At 43.9% G+C, this 25881-nt stretch overlaps 1 protein-coding gene across 6 annotated transcripts in view; it reads right to left on the minus strand.

The window, feature by feature from the left end:
- Positions 1-25881, minus strand: part of REEP1 (receptor accessory protein 1) — a 113883-nt gene that overhangs the window by 2130 nt on the left and 85872 nt on the right. For 5 of the 6 annotated variants that reach the window (XM_077815986.1, XM_077815989.1, XM_077815988.1 and 2 more), the window contains one exon: positions 654-4489. In XM_077815986.1, coding sequence (XP_077672112.1) covers positions 4479-4489 — 11 coding nt within the window. In that variant the 3' untranslated portion in view covers positions 654-4478. Of the gene's footprint in view, positions 1-653; positions 4490-25881 lie in introns of those variants that run through there. The other variant, XR_013346028.1, reaches the window with a different exon arrangement.

The following is a 25881-nucleotide window of genomic DNA, read 5'->3' on the forward strand; positions in this document are numbered from 1 at the left end:
TTACCAAAGCACCTAGAAGCCCCAGTCATGGACCGGGACTCCACTGGGCGAGGCACTGTACAAACAGAACAAAAAGACAGTTGCTGTCTCAGTGTCTGCATTAACTGAATGGGGCTACCATTTTAATAACACTGCCCAGTTTCCTACTGAGTAGGACTGACGTAGCTTCTCCACTGGAAAACGCTGAAAATTAGTGTGTTCCAAATGTTGGTCAGTGGATAACTAAAGTGATTAAAACAAATGTTAAATTAGCTAAAATTAGAGAACTTCCCTTACAACCACTCTGAAAGTTTCTAATTTTCATTCCTTTCTTATTAATTGTGAATAATTGCCTGCTTGTTAATTCTCTTTTAAATTCTGGCTCCACTTTACACTACACATTTTGGTACACTCATGGCCCCTTTATATGAAACAATGTATGTGATTTTAGTTTTACACTCTAGGTCAGGATGATATGTTTGCTTCTGCTTTTACTAAGGCCCAATCCCTTGCATTCTTTAAAACTTGGTAGCCTGTAGACAATGTGATAACAGTAGCTTCAAACTGTTCCATTCTCTTTACTGTAGCCTCTGTCAATCAGTTCCATTATCACTTGTTTGACAAGACAAGGCTTACTTTATAATAAAGCTGTGGTAGTCCAATGAATTCACTGGTAACAGGTTTAGTAGCTGTATTTTTTACCAACTGGTAATACAGAAAGGAGTTCTGAAGGACATGCAGCATTTAGTGAATACATCTATATACAGTTAGCAAGAATTAAGACAACTAAATAATGCAGTAATAAAAGTAACAAGTATTCTGGCCTGCCAGATACATTGAACAGACTGAAGATGCTTTCTTCTTTGTGGTTTTTTTTTTTTCTTTTAAAGAAAAGATTAAGACTTTATTCAGGATGTATATCAAGCATAACAAAACCAGCAAAACGCCAACCTTTGGAATACTGTTGTAATGTCCATCCTTATGAGGCATTAAGTGTACTGTCCTATCACAATCTTTTACACTGATCATGGGAAAGAAACCTCTTTTAAGTGCACAGTTATGATCCTTAAATATGTTTGTATAAGTGTGAATCTCAAGAGTACGCATAGTGTTCTTTACAATTTTAAATACGTGCTAGGTGCAAAACAGGTACCCGAAACAAATAAACAGCAAAAGAAGACTGATTAATAAGCATTCTGTCACAAATATATAGATATTACTACATGAGAACATGGATATTTCACAGAGCACAGTCAAAGGCAGCAGGCTGTTTACATGATGCCAGGGAGCATCACATCACTCTAGTAAGCCTTTCCTCATTTTTAATCACGCGGTAATTTCTCCCCTTGTTGTTAGAAACAGAAGGCCTGGTTCTCCTCTTCCTTATACCAGGTTTACACTTGTATAATTCCCTTGGCAAAGTGGCACCTTGGCTGTAATTGAAAATAGCCCTGCTTCAATGATGTAGCTACACTGGTGCTGATAGTTACATTTAGACAAGGAGGCATAAGGGTTTGCAGTGAGTTGCTCAAAGTTTACCCCATTCATAATTAAGGTAAATCCTGTGTAAACATGCAGGCTAATTCACTGGCCCAGGCACCAAAGAACATTCTCCAGTCACAGGATTTCTGTCCCCTTCTCTTCAAGGCTTTAGTTTTATTTCTTCAAAATAACACATTCAACATATCATTGCTTGACCTGGGGTCTTTTGCAGGGGCCTAACTACTCCATTCAGGCTTACAACCACCTGAGAGTCGTATACCCTGGGTTTTTTCCCCAGAGCTGAGGACTGATGCTGGAGGGGGCCTTGCCCCCAACCTGAGCTCTTGTTATTGATGAGAACCAGGTTATCTTCAGGCTACCTGCTCCTTGATCCTACTGCTTCAGCTGGGTGGCAACTGATTAGTCAGAGGAGGGGCTGGAGCCCCATTCCCCTTAAAGGGCCAGTTAGCATGTGATATTCTGATTAGTTCAATTGATGCAAACCCAGGTTTGCCTCTGTCTACTGCTAGGGGTCAGCCCATGTGTAGTAACAACAATGGTTGAACTGAAGTTATTTCCAAAGGGAGACAGTGCCTGAGAGAAGAGTCAGGACCAAAGAACATACAGCTGATGTCGATCCCAAATAAACATACGTATTTGAATGTTAAAATGACAGACCTTTAGAGGAAGCATTTGTAAACAACCTGTGTCTGTAATATACTGAATTCAAAGCAAGTGATTGTTCTAGCCTGTGTACAGAACACTATACCACTAAGCATACATGTTTAGGCATTCACATTTCTTGTCAGTCTATACACAAATACACAGCTCAGTTGATAACACATTTTTGCCAGCGATATGAAAAGGGGGGTTTGTTTTTTTTCAGTTATACAGTGAATGTCTTCGAGAGATAAGGCAACTCCCTTGTCAACAGTTTCACCTCAGCATTTAAGAAAATCGAAACAGTCAAGTTTACAGTAAAACAGCAGGTCAGACATTTAAATAACTTTAGTGAGGATGAATGTTAATACACTGAGTAGAATTCATCAAACGTTATGCAGCTGTATATTTTTATTTTTGGCATAATTTGAGTGCAAACTTGTCAGCTTTTGTTTTGTCTTATGGCACCCTATTGTGTAGCACTGAAAATAAATTTCAGCGAACACTTCAGGCAACATTGCGATTTTTTTAAAAAAACTTTTGCTGAAAAATCAAATTGACTCTAAAGCTGCTTAACTTAAATACATAAGCTTGGCTACTCAAAGCTTTTGCTGAGTGTGTTCTAATGACGGAATATTTTTCAACTGCGATCTAGAACGCATTTTTTTTTTAGCATATAGTCTTCACAAAACACAATATACTCAGTGCTTATAAGGGAAATCAGATTTTCCAATAACAGGTCCAAGTATTGTGGCAATCGCAAGAAATGTCTGTTTGCCCTTTCCTCTTACTAACCAAACTGCTACAAATGTTTGTGGGGAGGGGACAGCAGTAATTTTTACTTTCCAAACCATTTAAGGAAGCTTCAGAATTACCTCAAGATGAGTTAGTAAGAAGGCTGAGATGTAGAAGCCTATCCGTCAGATAATCTTTAACAAAGGCCACGTCGGATATGCTTATCTCTGAGTCTGGTGCACTCTAACCAGTTATTGGCATGCTGGGCCACTTCTGTACCTGAACTAGGTTAACAATATTATTCATAATCAAGTCTGTTTATTGATCAGTTATCAATGGCAATCATACGTCACATTCTAAAAGTTTTTCTAGTCTATGGGATAGGGCCAAGAGCAAACACAAAGGGCCACATAATTAACTCATTTATGAATTTCACATGCTTTTACATTTACAGGAGACACCAACTTTAAGCACAAATACACATATCCTACAACTTCTTCCTCTTCTTTTGTATTTAGCATTTATATATGGATACCAATGCACCAGCCAAACTACAGAGTCTCATGGTTTAAACCAGAATCCACATACTGGCAAAATTCTCTCCAAGCCACATGGAAGAGCTCAATTCCAATGCCCTTCTCTGGCTGCGGGAGTGTAATTCCCACATCTGCACCAGAAAAGCAAAACACCTGAAGTGAGCTTCTACATGCAGATGAGGACGGTGAATTTTGCCCTATGAACTCAATGGCTAATGTGATTCTGGTTAACATTGTAGCAGTTATTACAAACATGGCTTACATATATCGTAGAACTGCCAGTAAAATGTTGATCAAAAGTTATAAGATTAATTCTTTCATTTTTACAAAATATATCACTTCTTCTGGCTCAGGAGTATCAAAATTAAGACTCCCCTACTTTATTTTGTGAAATCAGTTCATTCTCTTGTACATCTCTCTTTCTCATCATCTCTAAGTTGTCTCTACATTTTCAGCACAATGACGAGTTCACATAATTTACTTGCAGAAAAAGAAATGGAGCTGCAGCTCAACTTTTGCTAATAAGTCTCAGACATTCTGTACAGTCGAAAGAATTCAAAATATCTCACGTCAGTCAGTCTTGTTATAAGATGGAGGAAGGGTAGGGAGAAAAATCTATGGCTCCTGCAAGTCCACTTCGTTAAGGATAAAGCCATAAACAGATACATTAGTCAAAGTATCATTGAGAGCTATTGAGTATTTTTTTGTTTGTTAGCATTCACAAGCTAAAACTATGCAGACACAACTAATAATTGCAAATGTACAGCCTGACAGGGTTAGCTTGAGTGTATATTCTGCAAATGAAACAGGGGGACTCTGACACTGTTACTACCTGTGAGAGTGTTCTCATGTTATGGGAAAATGCAAGTAACGTGTAACTTAAGGGAAGAGAGAAAGGCCATGTCTGCAGTGCTGCACATCAAATCACATCCATCTCACTGCTGTTTTTCTACATAATTAGCAAGTAGCTCTTTAAGGCAGAAGAGAGACATTCTGTGGATCTTGGTGCTATTGGCTCATCGCACTCACATGGTTTCAGTGGTAGAGGTCGAGGTACTTTTCTTCCTGAAGCGAGGTCTAAGAGGTCTAGGCGGTGCCTGTGGGGAATCAAGAGAAGTTTTTGTTGAAACAGGAGTAACATTGTGTTTTACATCTTCAAAGTGATGTACAGATATTCATTTACTCATCCTCATGATACCTCATGGAGGGCAGGTAGGTATTATCCACATTTAGAGATGAAGAAACAAAGACCGGATCCCTAATAAATCCCCATGTAAAGATTCCCTAAATAGGCAGCTGGGAATTTCCCCAATATGAGGGAATCCTTGAGTGGCTTAAAGCCCTGTAGCCAGCTCAACACCATCACCCTTCTGGACTCCTGACTTAGGAGGCATGGCTAGAGCACACTGTGCTTCAATAAACCCTACCGGAGTAATAGCCCCTAGGAAGGTATAAGCTATTGCAATTTACAGAAGCCTCGAGACTGCTCTAAGTTATGCCCCTATGATCAGGAGAGCAAAAAAGTACCAGAACGCCAATTTTGGCACTCCCCACCCCAAATGCTGCTCCAGGGCACCTCAGAAATCAGTCGTCTGGGCCCCACAAAACCTAAGGCCCACTCAAAAGGGAACAATGCATGCTGTGACTTGTAGCCTTCACAGGCAGCCTCTTCATACAAAAAGACAAGGACATCTGCAATCTTCTCCATTTTATGCTAACTGGATGAAGCCTGTGAACTCCTGCCAAGCTGCCAACCCAGATTCCTTGTCCGGACAAAGCCTGGACACTGTTTGAAATTATTTCAAAACAGAATCATTGAAATTCTGCCTTACAGTTACATTACTGATGTGGAGTTATTAAAAATAGACCCCTTCAGATATCATAAGTGAGCTACAAGCGGACAGTTCACTGTACGACTCACAGGCAATCTGTCAGGAGGTCTATCATGGCTGCCTAAGTGGCAGGTGCCAGATTAACTCCGCTTTAGTCTCAAATCCTGGGTAGCCCCATTCCCCAGGTGGATAAACAGTCTGAGCGAGAGAAAGCACCCTGAGCAGCAAACAGACCACTATGTGGTGGTGGTAACCACTGGTGCATAGTTCACCCAACAGAGCTACAGCATGGCTCAGTTACGGGTTGTGCGAATCACACAGGAAACTAGTTAGATGAATCTTAAAGCAGTAGAAAGTGTTGCTCAGTTTAAAAATGCATTTACGTACATTGTGTAGCAAACTGCCTATGCAGTAGCAGGCCAGCATATTATGATTCTCCATAATATGGTAGTATTCATAATGAGTGCATGGTAGCTGAATGACTATAAAGTGATATAACATACAAATCACTTTTCAATATTCTGTCAAGTACTTAGATTTGTTCGACACATAGGGCCAAAATCTGCCCTGGTTTCAGGGGGAACAGATATCATTGGCTTCACTGTAAATTGTGCACGCTTACACCAGGCCTGAGTAGTGTGGGTTATCATCACGCAGCTTAACCTGGCATCTACCACCCACTCCCATTCTCTACCAGATAGTACCCCAAAACTGCCTTGGGCCCCAATCCTGAAATCCTTACACCAGAAAAACTCTCAATGAAATTAACAGAAGTTGGGCCCGAGTATGATCTGCAGGCTTGAGCCTCTGGCGGTTTGCTGCATGGCTGGCAGATCTAGCTATCTGTGGTAGTTACATGGCCTCCATCATCATGGTATCTGAGCACCTCACAATCTTTAATGCATTGCTCCTCACAACACCCGACAGCTAGGGCAGTGCTATTATCCCCATTTTACAGATGGGGAACTGAGGCACAGAAAGACTAAGGCCCAGATCCCCAAAGATACTTAGGCAGCTAACTTCCACTAATTTCCATTTGAAATCTTTGGGGATCTGGGCCTATATGACTTGCCTAAAGTCATAGAGATAATTGTGGTAGAGCAGATTTGAACTGAACCCAGGTCTCCGGCAAGCCCCCAACCACTGGGGCCCACCCTTCGTTTTTACTTCAGGAATAGTCAGGAGATTCAAGTCCTCTTGTCTTTCCATTAGTTTGCAGTTACCCACAACTGATCTAGGACAAATATGTATTTCCAGAGCACAGCAGAGACAACTCCATTTCTGCTATCTTACCTGTTTCAGTCTTTACAACCAGAGACTCATGGGTTAACTCATGGCTGGCATTTAAAGGTCTCTGCACAGAATTACAGAATCAAAGAATTGTAGGACTGGAAGGGCCCTCGAGAGGTCTTCTAGTCCACTCCCCTGCACTCAGGGCAGGACTAAGTATTATCTAGACCATCCCTGACAGATGATTGTCTAACCTGCCCTTAAAAATCTCCAAAGACAGAGATTCCACAATCTCCCTAGTCAATTTATTCCAGTGCTTAACTACCCTGACAGTTAGGAAGTTTTTCCTAATGTCCAACTGAAATGGCTCTTGCTGCAATTTAAGCCCATTGCTTCTTGTCCTACTCCTTGTAACAACCTTTTATAAAAACTGTTATCTTGTGCCCTCTCAGTCTTCTCTTTTCCGGACTAAACAAACCCAATTTTTTCAATCTTCCCTCATTGGTCATGTTTTCTAGACCTTTAATCATTTTTGTTGTTCTTCTCTGGACTTTCTCCAGTTTGTCCACATCTTTTCCAAAATGTGGTGCCCAGAACCAGACACCGTACTCCAGTTGAGGCACAATCAGCGCAGAGTAGAGCGGAAGAATTATTTCATGTGTTTTGCTTACAACACTCCTGCTAATACATCCCAGAATGATGTTCGCTTTTTTTGAAACAGGGTTACACTGTTGACTCATATTTAGCTTGTGATTCACTCTGACCTCCAGATCTTTTTCTACAGTACTCCTTTCTAGGTAGTCATTTCCCATTTTGTACGTGTGCAACTGATTGTTCCTTCCTAAATGGAGTACTTTGAGACATCTCAAGTCTCCTCCCAGCTTCTCATGTAATGCCAATGCCACCCGCTTCTCTGTTCTACTTCTCTTGTGTTTTAAAGACATCAGATACCCAGAGGAGGGGTGGGGGGAAGACATCTTTAAGTATTTGCCACCCTTTTAATGCAGGCAGAGGAGCTCCTGGGAGAAAAGCTATGACTTTCCAAACGGGGGGGGGGAAGGGAGGAGGCGTGTTTGGCTTATTCCTTCAATGCATGAAAAAACTACAATCAGTTCCAGCACTAGCTGTTACCCTCCTCCCTAAACCCCAGACTTGGATTTAACTGAGCTTTAGGTGTCAGGGGAAATGAGTTGGGGATGGTTTCTAAGAGGGCCCAGAGGTCCATGCTCTGTAAAGTGAGAGGCTGAGACCAGGCACTGTAAGGAGAAGCATTCTGCCAGTCCACCTCAATGCTGACCTGGGTCAAACCTGAGGGTCCAGCTAAATGATGTGAAAAGACCATGAGGTGCATTACACTGGATCAAACTATTTGTTCATCCATTCCATTACCCTGCCTCCGGCAGTGACAAGTATCTGAGGCCTCTGCAGCATAACCCTAATATCCAGTGGGACCCATTACGTTATCTTTTTATTATAAATTGTTTATATTGCTATAGCACCTTCTGACCAAAGGTCATACCACACTTTGTGAACACTCTTTAATTTAGCCTCTCAATCCTTCTGTGAGGTAGCGTGGGCTCATTATCCCATTTGTACCAACGAGGAAACTCGTACAAAGAGGTTTTGTTTAGACACTACACTGATGAGTTCATTAGATTAGACAGATGATTTGCCCAATGTCAGAGGATGTCTGTGGCAGAGCTGGCATTAGGATCCAAGTCCCCCAGGTCCCATGCCTGTGCCACAAGCCCATGCTCAGCGATCTCTTCATCTCTGAATTCCTGAAGAGCACTACGGACCTAATGGAAAATAAATACAAGATAGAAATATCAGAACTGAGGCCTCCAGCCAGAAGGGAAGAACTCGGAGAGGCTCCCACTGGAACAACTGCAGAAGGTGATCCTGGGTATAAATCCTGTGGCCTTCATGGATCCTGCACCGTGTGTGGAGCTGCCAGAGACATGGCCACCATGTCTGGAGTAGGAGCCATCCACAGAATAGATAGCGCATCAGAGGAGTAGATCCTGCAGCAGCTTTAGAGAGCGCTGCCACTGGGGCAGCAGAGCCACCCTGACAAGAGAGAAATCATTGCTGCATAGTTCTGGGATGCTCGTTTGGTAGGGAGAGGAGGGCAGGGCTCTGTGCTGGTGGCCCACTTCACAGTTTTGTCCGTGAGCAGCCACCCTCTCTCTTTCCCTTCATAGTAGCATCGGAGAGGGGGCAGCACTCTAGCCTGAGGAGCTACCATCCAGAGGCAAGGAGACTTCAAAAAGGCCAGGTCTCTTCTCTCCCTCGCCACCCACAGCAGGGCCAGGGCTAGGACCGGCAGACAGCAACTCAGGGAGTTGACATGGAGCATAACTGGTGAGAAGTCATTGAGATTTTCAAAATTCCTCCCCTGTTAATGATCTCAGGTATTATTAGAGCCATAGATAAGGACACTTTAGAGCAACGAGTATTATTTTTACCCCAACAATATCCCCTTTCATACTCTCTCTTTGAGCCAAGTTAAGAGTATAACTGTTCCGACTTACCCATTGGTAGAGATTTCCCACCTTTGATTTCTTAGAACCTATATCTGGGCAGACAGCAGCTGCCTCCATTTTCGCAAAGATCTGGAAGACTTCCTCATCTCTGCCATCTCTGATTTCTTTTAAGTATTATTCCTTTGACTTGTCTGCCTTGTGGCTGTATTTCCTATGAACATGAGTGATGGTAAAACCTTTTCTGGCAGAGCAGAATGTATGCTCTTGTATCCTTTATATGTCTGTCTGTCTTTGTTACAAATTAAAGCATACTTGCTAATATAGGGCCTGATTCAAAGCCCATCCAAGTAATGAAATCAGTGGAAAGACCTATTAATATCAATGAGCTTTGGATTAGGTCCATATTGAATATGTATGGATCTGGCTCTGAATTCTCCCAAAGTTTTGGGGTGTTTGGATCTTGGCACATCTCTCCATCTGTCTTCCCCTCAAAATATGACAATAAAAATTTCCCTTAAGTAAATGCAAAGTGAAATGGAGAGTTTTGTGTATCTCCAAAACCTCACATCCAAACACCTCAAAACTTTGGAAGAATTCAAAGTTAGCTCCTAATTTTGCAGCTCTGATTTGTTCTTATAGGTGTGAAACTTAAACTCCCCAGGGAGATTCCAAACCTATAGGAAGAGCTGAATATTCAAGTCCAGACCCACCCTGCAAGACTGAAAGTAGAATGTTGGCCTCAAACAGCGTTTCCATTCCAAAGAGAGGTGTCCTTCTGGAAATCCAGGCAACCTTGCTGGTTGCAGCACCTTTTCCAATATGGAAGTACCTCAAGAGCTTGTTCCTTCTTTTTGAGCCTTCTGTTCTTGACCATGTGATCCAATAAATCATGCTCTTCATCATCTGAGAACACTAAGTCTTTTGTTTCACAGTTTGCCTCACGAGGCTTTTCACACGCATCATCCATGTCTACCTCAACCACTTACAACAGCATTTTTAAATCTACATGGTGAAAACAAAGGATAAGGAAGGTCAGTGGTGACTTGGCTTCTGCTGTTCATTTCACTAATCCCACCCCAAAGCCATGCCTCTTCCAGAGATTAATAGAAATGGGGTTCATATATCACACTCTAGTAACAGTGGTTGCAGTGTCAGAAACCAAAGTGGCTCCAGCTTATGGTGTGTTTATTAGCTGTGTTGGACTTTTTAAATGCAATTTAGACTAATTTAACAGCCCATCTGATGTTATGTAGATTCCATAAACAGTTGGTTTTAATCATATTTGGATCACAGATCAGTGAAACGGCTAATCACTCAAGAAAAACCATTCTGGCACCATACTGATCTGAACAAATACACCAAGGGAACATTTTCACCTCAGCAAAAAAACAAAACAAAAAAACCCAAACTTGTAACTGAACTTGAGGAGTTACTTAGTTCTCCTCTTGCATTGGCCACTTTGGCTGTGTTCACACTACAGAACCGAGGCATTCCTGGGTGAATTAGTATGGCTGCACTAGTATAAGCAGTAATGGTTCAATATGCCCCATCCTTGACATGCTGCCTTGTGTTCTGAACTGCTACAGTTTTGCCTCATGTTTAATGCTCTTCTAACTCCGTTCAGATGCATTTCCCTCAGGACATCTACTCCACAGTTCCTGGTACTGCTTCCAGAAAGGAGTGGCTGCTGGGAGATTTCCAAAGCCACTCTGACTATAATCAGACCTCACTGATGTAACTGAATTTGGCCCGCTGTGTGCAGATTGCAAATGCTTGTTTAATAGTTAATGTCTGTGCAGCATTTTGAACTTTTTAAGTGCTGTTATATGGAGGCAGTTTGAGTCATTAACAGTACTGGCAGATTGTGGTCCAAAGTTGGTATAGTGTATCCAGACAGTTAAATTAGATGATATTTTTAATTGGTAGTACAAAGTATGAATCAATGAAATGGTACCTAGCTCCAACTAAACCTCCTACCCCTCTGCAGACAATTTGCTACAGTGCTTTTATAGTTAAATTGATGGCTTATATCTTTTCCATTCTGAATTGTTGTGGGCCTGGAAGCTTTTGCTGCTTGTACAAATATTACTGACAATCACTGGCTCAAGGTCCAGTTAAACTATAGATTTGTTATAATAATCTAGGACAGCATAAAAATAGCAATTTCTACCTCTCAGACTGGCGATAAGTGCACAAATGTGATAATAAGAGGATCCTTAAATTCCTGATAAGTATACGTAGCATTTTAAGTCTTCAAAGTACTCAACAAATCAATTGCCATGAGTTATTACTCAAAAAGAAAAGGAGGACTTGTGGCACCTTAGATCACGAAAGCTTATGCTCAAATAAATTGGTTAGTCTCTAAGGTGCCACAAGTCCTCCTGTTCTTTTTGCGGATACATACTAACAGGGCTGCTCCTCTGAAACCTGTCATAAGTATTACTATTACAGCTGAGTGACACCTTTTTTCCCCTTTGGAAAATGCATTTTTCACAGCCCAGAACTATTTGTTGAACCTGGGACTATTTCAAAGTGTTTCATTTTGACTTTTCAATGCAAAAACAGCATTTCCATTTGAAATTTAGCCAATTTTTTTTTAAAGGTGAAAAACACCCCAAATGGCTGAATTTTAACAAAAACTCGAACACCCTCCACCCGCCCCCCCATTTGGAGTCAACGTTATGGTCAACCTGAAACAAAATAAAAAACAAAAATTGTTTCAGCCAATTAGAAACAAAAAGTTTTCAGGTTCTGCAATTAGACAAAAAAAAAATTGAAAAAAAAATTGATCCAGTTTGAATCAAACCCCAAACCAAAAATCCATTATTCACTCAGCTCTAACACTCCCCTTATTATACAGATGGTGAGAGTAAGGGCTTGTCTACACTGGCACTTTACAGCCCTGCAACTTTCTCGCTCAGGGGTGTGAAAAAACACACCCCTGAGCGCTGCAAGTTTCAGCACTGTAACATGCCAGTATAGATAGTGTACCAGCGCTGGGAGCTACTCCCCTTGTGAAGGTGGGTTTTTTTTATAGCTCAGAGCCTATGGCCCTGTCCATTGCCTGTTGAAATAAACTAATAGCTCCTGAATGTCATGATCTTAGTCCACTAGACCAGGCCGCCTCTACACATACTAGGCCATAGTATCCTTAAACCACTAGATCCTGCTGCCTGTATCAATTTATCTGTCATCTCAATAGCTAGGTTGGACTATGGCCTCTAGTGGTTTTCAGTAAGTGCAGTAAACGTCTGTTTTCCCAGCAATGTCAAGCAGTGTCGAAAAATGTTAAAACAGAGAGGCCAGGGACAATGCTGATTTCAGGTTTTACAGATGATGATAGTTCTAAAAAAAAGTGTGGGAAAGTATTCTCTCAATCACATTATAAATAAGTCTGGGTACATTTCATTTTCATTGTACAGCATTTTTTTCTGACACCTGGAAAATGATATTTTGAGGAAGAGCTCAGTTTTACTTCATATTGTTAAGAGAGCATGCAAGATGCCACACTGGTATTAATCACTTAGCCACCATAATTGCTCAAAAACACAGTTTATATGCGGGCTCTGTTTACAGCTGTGTTTTAAGTTCACTGCGAGACGCAGAATCTCTGAAGAGAAGCACTTCCAGTGGGTGCCCTTATTAAAACAAAAAACACATTACTGTACAGTAATGGTTCAAACTATTTCAGTCACTCCAGTAGCAATATGGAAGACTGTAGCGATATTAAATATCTATGATTCCACAGTATCAGCCAATGAGCTATTTCCTATATGGTGACATAGTTCTCAAAATCACTACTGAAGAACTTGAAGTGTAGTCTTCCGGATGGAGACAGGTTCAGTGGAATAATGGCTGACCTATCTCTAAAGCACTGCCTTCCTTTAACAGAAATGTAAGGACTGTAGGGAGCTAGACTACTACAAACTAGACAGAAATAACATTTTGCCCACCTATATATAGCATCTCCCATCTGAAAGTCCTGTGCACATGTAACCCACACACCTTTTGGGTGTGGTGTTCTGTCCCATCTAGTGGCAGCCGAGACCACTTAGAGAGAGATTAATGAGTTTGCTCTATAGCCTTAGCTAAGGAGCATATGGCTTTTAGCTCATGGAGTAGAGGCTCATGCATTTAGCTCCAGAAGTCCCAGGTTCGATCCTGATGACTGGGGTCTGTCAGTGTTACACAAACATTAATAAAGCCTCTCAGAGGGGATATTCTCACTTTATAGCTAGGGAAACTGAAGTATAGGGAGGGGAAGGGATGGCCTTGCTCCAGGTCACATAGTGAGTCAACTAGGGATAGAATTCATGTCTCCTGTCACCCCATTGTCTGTTTTAGCCATAAGACCATGCTTCCTCCTAAACTGCTTGGGCCTTAAACAAACCTTGCATTAGGAGGAACCCAAATGTTACTGAACTTGTTTGTAGCCTTGCCATAGGGAAGCCTCTGAAAACAGGCAACTCCTGTAGCTGCGGGGTCATCACAGAAGGTTGGCCATGCTTTGGGAAACTAATTTTCAATTTTTATTATATAACATCCTAGCACATGAGGACAATATCCTGCAGGCCTTACTTGAGCAAAATTCCCATTAACTTCAAAGAAATGATAAGATTTGGTCCTTAAGCCCTGTCTATACTGTGGAAACATTCTAACTGGTTTTAAAACAGTTTAAAACTGGTCTAAGAACGACAGTGTACGGTGAGTTTGAGGCAGTTTAAAGCAGTCTGATTGATTGTTTCCTGTTCAGTAAAAAAGGGTCAGGCTGCCTTAAACCACCTATAACTGGGTCTATATTATGGCGCTAGTCATTTTTAGAATCAGTTTAACTGAACCAGTTTTAGAACCGGTTAAAATATTTCCCCACTGTGAGCAAGCCCAGTTTCTACCCACTCCCAAAGAAATTATAATCTTTTGTCTTGTAGCCCAGCTGCACTATTTTTAGAGAAACGCAACAATGGTTAAACAAGTAAAATAATGCAACTCAAGCCATGTGCTGCCAAACATGGACAATGACATTCCCTTGGACAGGGAGTCAACAAGCGGTGTTGTTGAGGAATTACCTAGACTATCCAGCAGAATCAGTAAACAGGCTACAGAACCACACGCAACTAAAACCAAAAATGCACAGAAACATCTTGGGTGGCACGTAATGGAGGCTGGGGAATGCTAAAGCTCCCCAGACCTCGCGCTGCCAGTGGCAGATTTGAGGCCCCCAGGAAAATCTCCTCCTGCCACACCCGCAGGGCTGGAGGAGCTCTTGCTCCCTGCCGCGGCCAGTCTCAGGGCCTCAGTGGTAGGGAGGGGGGCAGAAGCAAGTGGGGGGCAGGGTGTCTGAGGGGAAAGAGGCGGAGTGGGGGTGGAACGGAGACAGGACCGCAGGGGAAGGGACAGAATGGGGTGGAGTCCTGGGCGGGGCTGCGGGTGGAAGAGGCCAAACAGGGGAGGGTCTCCTGGCTTAGAGCTCCAGTTAGGACCGAGAGCTCCGCCATGGTCCCAGCTGAGGCTGAGAGCTTGTCTCTGGCCAGGGATGCAGCAGGGCCACAGAGCTCCGGTCTTGGGGCCACAGGGGGAGTGGGGGATGGACCAAGCAGGGGGCGGGGCTTGGAGGGAAGAGGTGGAGCAGAGGCGGAATGGGGGTGAGGCTGTGGGGGAAGCGGCAGAATGTGGTGGGGCCATGGATGGGGCCGCAGGCGGAACGAGGAAGGGGCTCTGGGATCAGAGCTCCAGCTCAGGCCGAGAGCTCCGCTGCGGTCCCAGCCGAGGCTGAGAGCTTGACCCCAGGCAGGGCCGAGCTCTCAGCGCCCCTCCCCTGGTCCTGACTGAGTTCTCTGCCCCCTCCCACCCCACCCTGGCCGGGGCCACGGAGAGGCTGAGAGCAGCAAGCGGGTGCGTGGCCTCAGAGGCGGGACGGTGGCCAAAAGAGGCAGAGCAGGGGGCTAGCTGCTCCTCAGGGAAGTTTCACCCGCCGCCCGAGGAAACATGCAAACTTTACATGATCAAATGCGCTCAACCCCTTATCTCTAAAGCCAGCATTTCACCAGACAACAGGAGACACAGGGAAGGGACCAACAGCCCTGCCAATCTCTGAGAGAATCACACCTTTCTTAGGCTCACATTGTTGCTATTTTCTCTCTCTCTTTTGAATTTGGTGCTGGTACATAAATGCCAGATGGGCAGCCTGTCCCCAGGACTGGTACTCCATGAGTAGCAGCTGCAGTGCTCCACCAGCGTGGTGCCTTTACCCTGCCCTGCAGGCACCTCTCTAGAAGCCTGAGGGTTCAGTCTCCAGCTGTTTTAGTCCTTTACCTCTCTTTGCCGACGGCCAATTAACTCTGTTGATGATGGTGATTTTGCTAGATGGGCACTTGTCCCCCAGGAATTGGACTGAGACCCTCCAACTCACTTCATAGAAGCCACCAAAAACCTGCCAGACTTTAGCCACTTGTGTTCTGCTAGCAACCTGGACTCCAGGAGGGAGGGGAGGGGGGGACAATGACTGTCTAAACCGCCCTACTCTGTGGGTTTTGGACCCAGGAAGTACCTTCCATGGAATCCAGAGTGGAGGGATAGGAGGTGCCATGGAGGTGACTGATCCCACACCCTCTGCAGTGCAGCAGGGAGGAGATCCGTGTACAGGGCGTCGCCTCTGAACACAGACGGGGAGAGCAGTATTCTGCAGTTGTGGTCCAACACGGCACAGCATACACTAGTGCCACAGCAGGGCTGTTACTGAAGAAGAGCTGCCAACAAGAGTGTCAATTAGTGTCAGCTGTAGGGATGGTTTCTGTGGCCATGCGGTGGAGAAGAGAAATGGATAATGGCGATGGAGGTAAATTCTCTAAACCAGGTTTTGCTGCAGGAGAAACTAACAATAAACAGGGAACTTTGTACTTCATGCTAAGGGCGCTAGCCTGACCAATAAACAACATGTGCAATAAGCAACTGGGAAAAGATACTGAGGCAAAGAGCATATTGACGAGTCCCAGAGATAGCTCGATTTGTTTCAGGAGAAGGAGTGGATTGAAGGATATAGAAATACATTGGGACTGACATGCTCTTTGAAAGGGAGGGCACGTGTGGCTGGGTGACCTTTTCGTGCTTCCTAAAATGTTTTATTATGATCTGAAGCTTTGGTGCAGGATTTTAGATCATCAGCACCCATTCCCCTACCAGCTGCTCTAGCACAGAGCATTTCTGTAGAGACTGGAGGAACAGCCTATAGTCTGGCCACTGTAAGTGTTTCCCAGGCCAGTCAGCAGGTGGCTGTATCTGAGCAACAGTGGCCAGCCAAATCCCTCCACCTCCCTCACTGATTCCAGCACATCTGCTCTGAGACATGCTTAGGGCCACACGTCAGCCTGAACTACATGGGTGTGGATGGGGTCTTGGCCTGTCGCACTTACTCCTGCGCATCTCCAAGCAGTCGCACAGGAATTGCTCTGGGAAGCAGCATCGCATGGCACGCGAGAGAGACTGGAGCATTCCACATGCACCTGGATGAATTCTATGGCTCAGCTCCCAGAGCTGAGACTGCTGCCATGATTACAATAATTATAAGCCCATCATATACAGGGGTGTCTCCCCTCAGGCTGCGATGATCACCAAGGCAAGTCTGAGGGCTTTAATTCGCTCAGAGGGAAACAACATTCAGCAGCACACTGAGGCTCGATGCTTCAGACATTTAAAATTAGACCAAGCAAAGCACTTAGACCCGGGTCCTCAAAAGTATTAAGGTACCTAACTCCTACTGAAATCAGTGGGAGTTAGGCACCCAAATATCTTTGAGGATTTGGGCCTAAAACCCCGATTGTAAAAAGCACTTATGTACATGCTTAAGTATTTTGCTGAGTCCGGGCCTAAGCTAGCAGAGAACAATTCTGTACTTACTGACAAGGAGATGGAGAACATGACCTAATAGGTCGTGGTCATCTCTAATGCCTATGATTTGATGTAGGCTGGTAAATCCTCCTTGAGAAAGGACTAAACCCATTATGCAGCACCAAAGGAGCTTTCATAGCAGAGCACTTGCTCAGCAATTGCTGCGTTATGGACAGGACTCTGTTCTCCTCTACACTTGTGAAAATCCAGAGTAATCTCAATGGATTTACACCAGTATAGCAGAGATCAGAACCTGGTCCCATATGTGATTGGTGGATGAGCAAAGGACTCATTTTGCCCAATGACATGATCACCTTACTGATTAAATTCCCCTAGGAGAATAGGATAGTTCAGAGTCACATATTGTATCGGTCACATGTTAGAGATCATATTACTATAATGCAAGACAAGGTCACACAAAAGCAAAATCTCATCTTCTTTGCTGTGGGTCACTCATCTTACTTCTTCCATATTAGTTAATGAGTCAATGAAAGCATTGGAGCTCAATCCCTTTTCATTCATTAGATTCAAAAGGTATTCATTTCCAGAAGGTAACTGGACAAATTACATGTCTCACAGCAACTGTTTCTTTGCCAAACCAAGAAGCTAAGTACAGCCACCCCCACACACTGTACAGCAATCATAATAACAAAGGGTGTCAGGAGGGTCATCTTTTCAAAACATAAGTCAGGCTCAATATTAATCAGGCAAACAAGTCTAGTCACATCATCAACGGAGTCATCAGTTAATGAAAACACATCCCACAAATGATTAAGGCGTTAAGTGCAAGGAGAAAGCTAGTCTATTCTAAATAGCTCAGATGAAAAGTCATGCAAAGCTGTAACACTTACATCAGAGTCCCACAATAGTCACATAGAGAAAAGAAAAGAACAAACTTTTAGGGAAAACATTTGTAGAAAAATGGAACATTGTTGCAGAGCTCAGAAATCTTCTGCAGAGCTTCATCATCACTGCCTGTAACACCAGTGGTTAAACTGTAGTTTATTAAACTGAAATGCATGTTTTAACTCTCTCTTGTTAACATGCTTGGGCAGCAGACGTACATATTGACTTTCTATGTACATAACTTCCCGTTCCCTGAATTAAGCAGGGTAAGGATTAAAATATTTTAAAAGCCTAGAGAAACTCATGAGTTGTAATTCCGAGGTAATGTACTCACGTTTGTGTTCCTGTATAGCATCCCTTTCAAATGTGGCCCAAAAGTTAGGGTTTGTAACAAGAGGCTTTAAAACAAACAAAAGAAAAAAACCCAACAACCCTGCAACCAGTAGACATTTTCTGTGGTTTTAAGTTCCACTGGAAATAGTTTTTGAAACAAATCAATATTTCCCTGTATTCTGCAAGTGCCAGAGAACCTATAAGTGAAACTGACTAGGAACAAAAGTAAAACTGACTAAGCTATTTAATTGTCCTAACTCAAAAATGCAAACAAACAGCAGACATGTGAAAAGTCAATTAGATTTTAAAAAATCTTTCCATTTCAGTAATCTCAGGTGTAATTTGTAACATGCTAAAAATAAGTATTTGGGCATATTTGTAACATACTAGCACATGATTGGTTAAAAATGCGCAATTTGGTGAATGTGCCTTTAAGATCATGATCAGCTGTATCCTAAGAACCCTGCCACTGGTTGTACATGACATATCTCCCTGCCTTTTGGGGACACACCAGAAAACATCCAACTTTATTTTACTGGGAGAGCTCCAGGAGCCGGCTTTACATGGCAACACATTGTGCATGACTAACTAAGTCTGCCAACCAAGTCTGGGATCCCGTTTTACAACTGCACTGTTGCTTTAAAGGAACACATTCTTGTATTGGTCATCCATTTGGGAGCACAACCCTCAGCCCTGCTCAGGCATATAGTCCCATTGGTCACTAACATCTTTAAACATTTCTTACTGTTCCCAGTTTTTGATCAGTATTTTACTGATAAGGGTCCCTCACCAAAAGCACAGTGTTTGCTATCATAAGAGCGCTCCTCACAGTTCTGCTTGTTAAATCTCTTTCAGATGTACTTATTCACTATCAGAATTGAAATTGCTCTTCTCATCAGTGCAAAGGTATCTATCTGATAAGATTGGTTGAGCTGAGAGTATTTAGTAAAAAAAAAAGAAGCTTTTATTTTAAAAGTGCAAATTCCAAGAAAGCTTGTTTAATATCCCATCAGGATTTGTGCATTTTCCAGATACAGCCAGCATCCAACAAACAAGCATGCATCACTGGGGATATTAATTTAACCCTTTCTGAAGATCCCAGAATGGAACCAAGTTGTGATTTCATAGTATCAATGTTCCCTGATGTTATAGCCTGATCTTTCAACAGGGCCTTAATATAGTAGAAGTAAATCAAATACTTCTTTAAAAGCCACTGGAGGGAACTTTGCCAGAAAAGGCATACCACTGAGTCAGAGTAAGAAAGGCTGACACAGGAACTGTCAAGAAGACACATTTTCATGTGTATCGTGGAACCCATTTACAATGGGCTTGGAGTTAGTGAAATTGTTCACAGAAAAGGAGGATGATTGTCCTGAATTATATCAGTACCCTGCAATGTGCAGATTGTGAGGCCAGTTAGAGTGAACAAACTGCATAATTAAGCTGTTCTGTGAAACAAACAGCTCCAGTATAAGAGGGTTCCACTGTAGTCTGATCCTGACAGATCTACTTGCTATCTGGAGTGATTCCAGTGTGTGCTTAGCCGACCCTTTATTCTGTCTCTGAGGAAATCAAGGGGTTGTAGATTAATAAAAATGGGAAAATACATTCCATGACACCTGTAACCAGCTGCATGTCAACTCCTATTCCACTGAAGCCAATGGCAAAACCCTCATCTGCAGCAAAGGGAACAGGACTTTGCCATAAATGTTCTGGCTCATGATACCTTTTCCTGGTTTTTTATTACTATTAATATCTGTTTCCTGAGTAATGTTTTGTGCTGTGAATGACATTCGTGGAGCATTATGCATGGAGCAGGAGCAGCAGATTGTTCCTGCAATGCTGTTTTCCAATAAAAATAATGGTTTTACATTTGGGGCAGGGACTGTTTTTTATTCTGTGTTTGTGTAGTGCCTAGCACAATGAAGTCCTGGTCCATACCTCGGCCTCTGAGACACTACATTCATATGAATAAATGAATGAATGATACAGGAGCAGGTTTCCGTGAGAAAAACAATGGAGTTTTACTTGCACTTGCACTGATGCTATTGCTCCCATGGCTACAGCTGCACCATGGCTATAAAGTGGCCTCTAATTTTCCTAGTGTAGACAAGCTTTGTGTGCCTGCTTGTTTAAACAATAAACCCTTTGGGGCTGAGACTATATTTATTCTTGCATCTTGTACAGCATTGAACACAATGTGTGTGCTAAATGAGGATAAATATGTTATCGTAGCCCTGTCAGTCCCATGACATTAGAGAGACGAAGTGGGTGAGCTAATATCTTCTATTGAACCAACTTCTGTCAGAGAGAGAGACATGTTTTCGAGTTTACACAGAGATCTTCAGGTCTGGGACAAATACTCAGAGTGTCACAGATAAATACAAAAGGGAGCAGATTGTTTAGTATAAGTAGGTAACACATATTTCAAGGGACCATTCAGTCCCTCCAGTCAGGGGAGAAAGTGGGAATGGAGGGTGTGGAGGGGGGAAAGGCAGCTGGGGGGGGTTATTACTAGGTTACAGATTGTTGTAATAAGCCATAAATCCAGTGTCTCTATTCTGTCCATGATTTTTAGTGTCTAGAAAATTTATTAATTTAAGCTTCCAGGCTCGTCTTTTCAAAGTGTTGTGCAGGTTTTCTTTGAGGATGAGGATTGAGAGGTCAGATATAGAGTGATTGCTTTGTGAAAAGTGTTCACCCACAGCTGGTGTGGTGTGTTTGTCTTTTATCATTTTCCTGTGTGAGTTCGTTCAAAAGCCTAGTGACTGACTGGTTTCAGCCACATAGTTGTTATTGGGGCATTTAGTGTACTGGATGAGGTACACCACATGTTGTGATAGGCATGTGTAGGACCCGTGGATCCAGAGAGAACCAGCTTTCAATACAGAAACACACCCCTTGTTGTCACTTACCACCCCCACTGGAACCCATTTGGGGTATCAAACAACTACAACCCACACTTGATGGGGACCCATCCTGAAAGAAACCTTTCCCAAACCCCCTCCTCTGGCCTTCAAACAACACCACCTCCCCTGCAACCTCTCCAAGCTCATTTTCAGAAGCAAACTCCCCACAGACCAGTACACACCAACGTAAGCCAGCACCAGACCCTGCCAGCAGGACAGATGCAAAACTTGCAGACATCTTTCCAGTGCTACAATGATCAACACCACCCACAACACACATTTCAAGATCCTGTGCCCTACACATGCCTATCACAACGTGTGGTGTACCTCATCCAGTGCACTAAATGCCCCAATAGCAACTATGTGGGTGAAACCAGACAGTCACTACGCTCTCCAATGAACTCAGAGAGGAAAATGATGAAAGACAAAACACACCATATCACCTGTGTGTTCCTCCCCGCCCCCCTCTCCTGCTGGTAATAGCTCACCTTAAGTGATCACTCTCATTACAGTGCGTATGGTAACACCCATTGTTTCATGTTCTCTATGTATATAAATCTCCCCACTATATTTTCCACTGAATGCATCCGATGAAGTGAGCTGTAGCTCACGAAAGCTTATGCTCAAATAAATTTGTTAGTCTCTAAGGTGCCACAAGTCCTCCTTTTCTTTTTGCGAATACAGACTAACACGGCTGCTACTCTGAAACCTGTCATTTGAAATAAGTGTTAATTAGTTGGCTAAACAATCCATGCCCCGCCCCTCCCCTAGAGCTGGGGCCGGGAGCAGGGCTGTGGCTCCGGGAGGCGGGGACACGGACGGGGACAGGGGTAAGGCGGCTGGGATCCCACATGTGAGGTCAGTGGCTGGGCGGGACCCTGGGGCTGGCAGCAGAGCTCCCAGGCCCCCGGCAGCTGGGACCCCGCTTGCAGGGTCGGCGGCTGGGACGCTGCAGCTGAGCAGCACCCCAGGCCTGCAGCAAGACCTGGGGTGCGGGGCTGGTGGCCGAGCGGGACTGGCGGCTGAGCAGGACCAGGGGCCGGCAGTGGAGCCCCCAAGCAGTAGTGGGGCCAGTGGTCAGGACCCTGGGTGGCAGGGGCTTGGAGCCGGCGGTGGGACCCCAGGCGGAAAACCTGGGGGTGCTGGAGCATCCCCCACACCGCTACTTCCCGAGCCTATGCAGCTCTGTGTAAGCTCCAAAGCTTGTCTCTCCCACCAACAGAAGTTGGTCAAATAAAAGATATGACCTCACCCACCTTGTCTCAAGGATAAATAACAGTGTAGAAAGACTTAGCATCTCTCAAGCTCTTGTACAGAGCTGGGTTGCTTTTCTCCCTGCTTTTTGCAGAATTGAGAAAATACACTCATCTAATTTACTCAGGGACCACTTCACTATTGCTTTGGAGCCAGAGAAAGGGCAGCTTGTGGAGGTACAAGATGGAGCTTCAGCGTATTGTTACCAACATGCTCCCAGTGGCTGAATTATTTGTAAATGCTTATTTTGAATAAGAAAAGGAACATCTTAAAGGCAGTGTGTAAAGTTTAACACAGGCCACACATGAACTCCTGGGTTTAATAACATGAATAACCCCCTTTCAGAGACTTAAGTAACATTTCCTCATGGTAGTAAGGTCTATACCTGACAATGTTAAGGATTAAGCCCTTTTTTTATGAGAAACACTTCTGGATTCAAATCGATGTTGTCAGACAAGTTTATACTCCAAACCTAGAGTTTCTTAAAGCAATAGGGGCACTTCTGAAATCTAATATGAATCGCTTTAAACAGTCTTTGTATGGTCCTGCAGTGTTGTTCACTCATTGCAAAACTGTACTAGTGCCTGAGAACCAGAAAATGAAACTGAACTTGAAAGAAAAGGGACAGTGACCAATTACCTGGGCCTGATGGCCAACCCTGACAGACAAAGGGGAGTCCTGTCCACCTGTGCCAAGTGTCTGTAAAAAGCTACCAGGTCAGAATCACCAGATCATGGAGCATTAATGTTGCAGGTAGGCAAATGGCTACACAAGAAGGCAGCAATGGAGAATCAGGCCCTGAGGCTGTGTGGGTGAGGGGAATGGGCCCTGTGGAAAGGAATGGCTGGAGAGGGTGTGGGAGCACTGCAATCCTTTGATCTTTGTGCTGTTGCATTTCCAGGGTGACAGAAGTACACACAATAAACAGTAAGTACAAAGGCTGAAGAATACATTTAAAACCCCTTTCACTGCTAATTACCTAAGGTGCCATCAGCAAATAATACAGCAAGGATTTGTTTTTATTTACCTTTAGGTAATGTCCCTTGCAGCCCAACCCTCCGTTCATGGCACACTCAAAACAAAGGACCTTTCCCTCCCACCAGGATAAAGAGCAAAGGGAAGGATATGACCTAGGTCTGGCAAGGAACTGATCTAATTGATGTGGTGCTGAAAACAGTGTTGACAGCCAACCCCCCAACTACAGGGCATGTCTACACTTCAGCTGCTACAGAGGCACGGCTACTGCTGAGACCCCAATGCTACCCTGCACACTACTGTGGATACCTCCCAGGAGCCCGAGACACAGCCCCGGGCGTGAAAAGTGAGGACAAGGAGGATGGGGGACATGTGACTGGGGGATCCAGCTATGCCATGAACCAGGACCTGTTTGAGACTCCAGTGAAGTCTAGTCAGTCCCACCAGTCGAGCATAAGTGAGCCCGATGCTGGGGAAGGAACCTCAGGTAAGCGTGTAAATTTATTTCCCGTTACAGTGACGGCGTTCCCAACTTAGCAGGACACAGCTAATGACTTTTCATTAATCTGGAAGAGGTATATTACCACAAAGAGAGGTAGAGTTGTTATCTGCTTTTCTTTCCCTTGTAGAGTCAGGCAGGGGTCACATGTGGAGCAGTTCGTTTATGTACACAGGGATTGTCATAAACATACAGCTAAGATAGCATAAAATCCCTCCTTTACCTGTAAGGGGTTAAGAAACTCAAATAACCTGGTTGACACCTGACCAAAAGGACCAATAAGAGAAGAAGATCCTTTCAAATCTGTGGGGGAGGTTTTTTTGTTTGTGCTCTCTTTGTTGTTCTCTCCGGAACAGAGAGGGACCAGGGCAGGAAAAACCATCTCCTAAAACCCTACCTGAAATAAGCATCTAGATTACAAAAATTGTAAGTAAAGCAAGGAAATGCATTAGATTATCTTTTGTTTTAGCTTGTGAATTTTCCCTATGCTAAGAGGGAGGTTTATTCTTGTTTTTGTAACTTTGAAGTTTTGCCTAGAGGGGAATCCTCTGTGTTTTTAAAATCTTATTACCCTGTAAAATTACCTTCCATCCTGATTTTACAGAGGTGCTTCTTTTATTTTTTTATTTATAATAAAGTTCTGTTTTTAAGAACCTGATTGGTTTTTAGTGTCCTAAAAACCCAAGGGTCTGGTCTGTGCTCACCTTGTTTACCTATTTGGTTGGTATATTATTCTCAAGCCTCCCCAGGAAAGAGGGTGAAGGGACTTGGGGGGATATTTTGGGGAAACAGGAACTCCAAGTGGTCCTTTTCCTGAATCTTTGTCTAACTCACTTGGTGGTGGCAGTGATACAGTCCAAGGACAAGGAAGAATTTGTACCTTGGGGAAGTTTTTAACCTAAACTGGTAGAAATAAGCTTAGAGGGTCTTTCATGTGGGTCCCCACATCTGTACCCTAGACAGGGATGTCCCTTGAATCCTTGATGAAACATTCACGGAGGTACTCTGCAATCCTCTCCTGAAGGTTTCTAGGCATGGCTGCCTTATTTCTACCTCTGTGGTAGGACACTTTCCCACAACAGTTAGCAATAACTTTGGTAGTCACCATTTCAGTAAAGAGGCTAGTGGCACATGGGCTCAGGCAGCTCTGGGACACCAGCAGCAGCTGTGCTCTCAGTGCCTTTGTTACCTTCAGGAGTGAGATATCAGCTAGAATCACCCCCAGTAGAAAATGATGCCGATATTCAGTGCCATTGCCCTATATTCATAGCTTCATGCAACCGAGCAATTCCGATCTCAGGCCATACTCACCAGGGCCGGTGCTGTGAGCAGAGGTGACACATGGGGGGGCATGAGGGGTGATGAGCCCACCCACCCCAGACTGGCTGCTTGGCTTGTACTGAGCACGCTCACCCAGACTGACCATGCTCAGTAACACTGCTGAAGCTGGCTGCCCTCTCTCTGCCCCCCCACTATCACCAGGCACTGGTCATCTGTGGCTGTGAGTGGTGCCATGTACAAGCCCTCTGAAATAGAAGTGTCAATAACCATGTCTGGTTTAAAACTTTAGAGGAGCTAGGGACGGGAATTCTGATTCTTCACTTCTGCTGTGACAATACTGACAATGGTACCTCTGTGTGTTTTATCTGCAGCTGCTGTTGCTAAAGCCTTGAGGGATGCCCCCTCCACACCCGGGGTACACCTGAGCCCGATAAAGAGGAGAAAGAAGAGGACTCGAGATGACATGTTCAGTGAGATCCTACAAGCCAGTGCTGCATCAGACCATGACCAGGGGATCTGGAGGATGAATATTGCAAACTATATGGAGAAGGAAAGAGTGGACAGGAGAAAGGCCCAGGAGTCAGAGAGGGAGATGCACTGGAATATAATGGGGCTTCTCTGGCAGCAAACATGAATGCTGCAGACTCTTGTGGACTGTTAGGATAAAGATATTCAGGCCTGTCTGCAAAGGCCTGTACTTTAAGAATTTAGGGGTATTCTTATCACTTGGCTAGTTCTGGAGGTATAAAAGAAAGAATCAAAATCACTATCTGCTGGTGTAAGGGCCTTCTCTTACTGTGACAGTCTGAGGCCCTGTTCTTAGGCTAAGGCCTTTGGCTAAGCAGCAGAGGCAGCCATAAGCTAGGAAGCGACCGGTCACATCCTCACATTCCAAACTAGTCACATTGAAAGAAGGTGCTATTGGGCTGTTAGGAATACAATCCTGTCCTGATAATGCCT

Source organism: Eretmochelys imbricata, chromosome 4 (assembly GCF_965152235.1).
Source record: "Eretmochelys imbricata isolate rEreImb1 chromosome 4, rEreImb1.hap1, whole genome shotgun sequence".
In the NCBI taxonomy this organism is placed as follows: domain Eukaryota; kingdom Metazoa; phylum Chordata; order Testudines; family Cheloniidae; genus Eretmochelys; species Eretmochelys imbricata.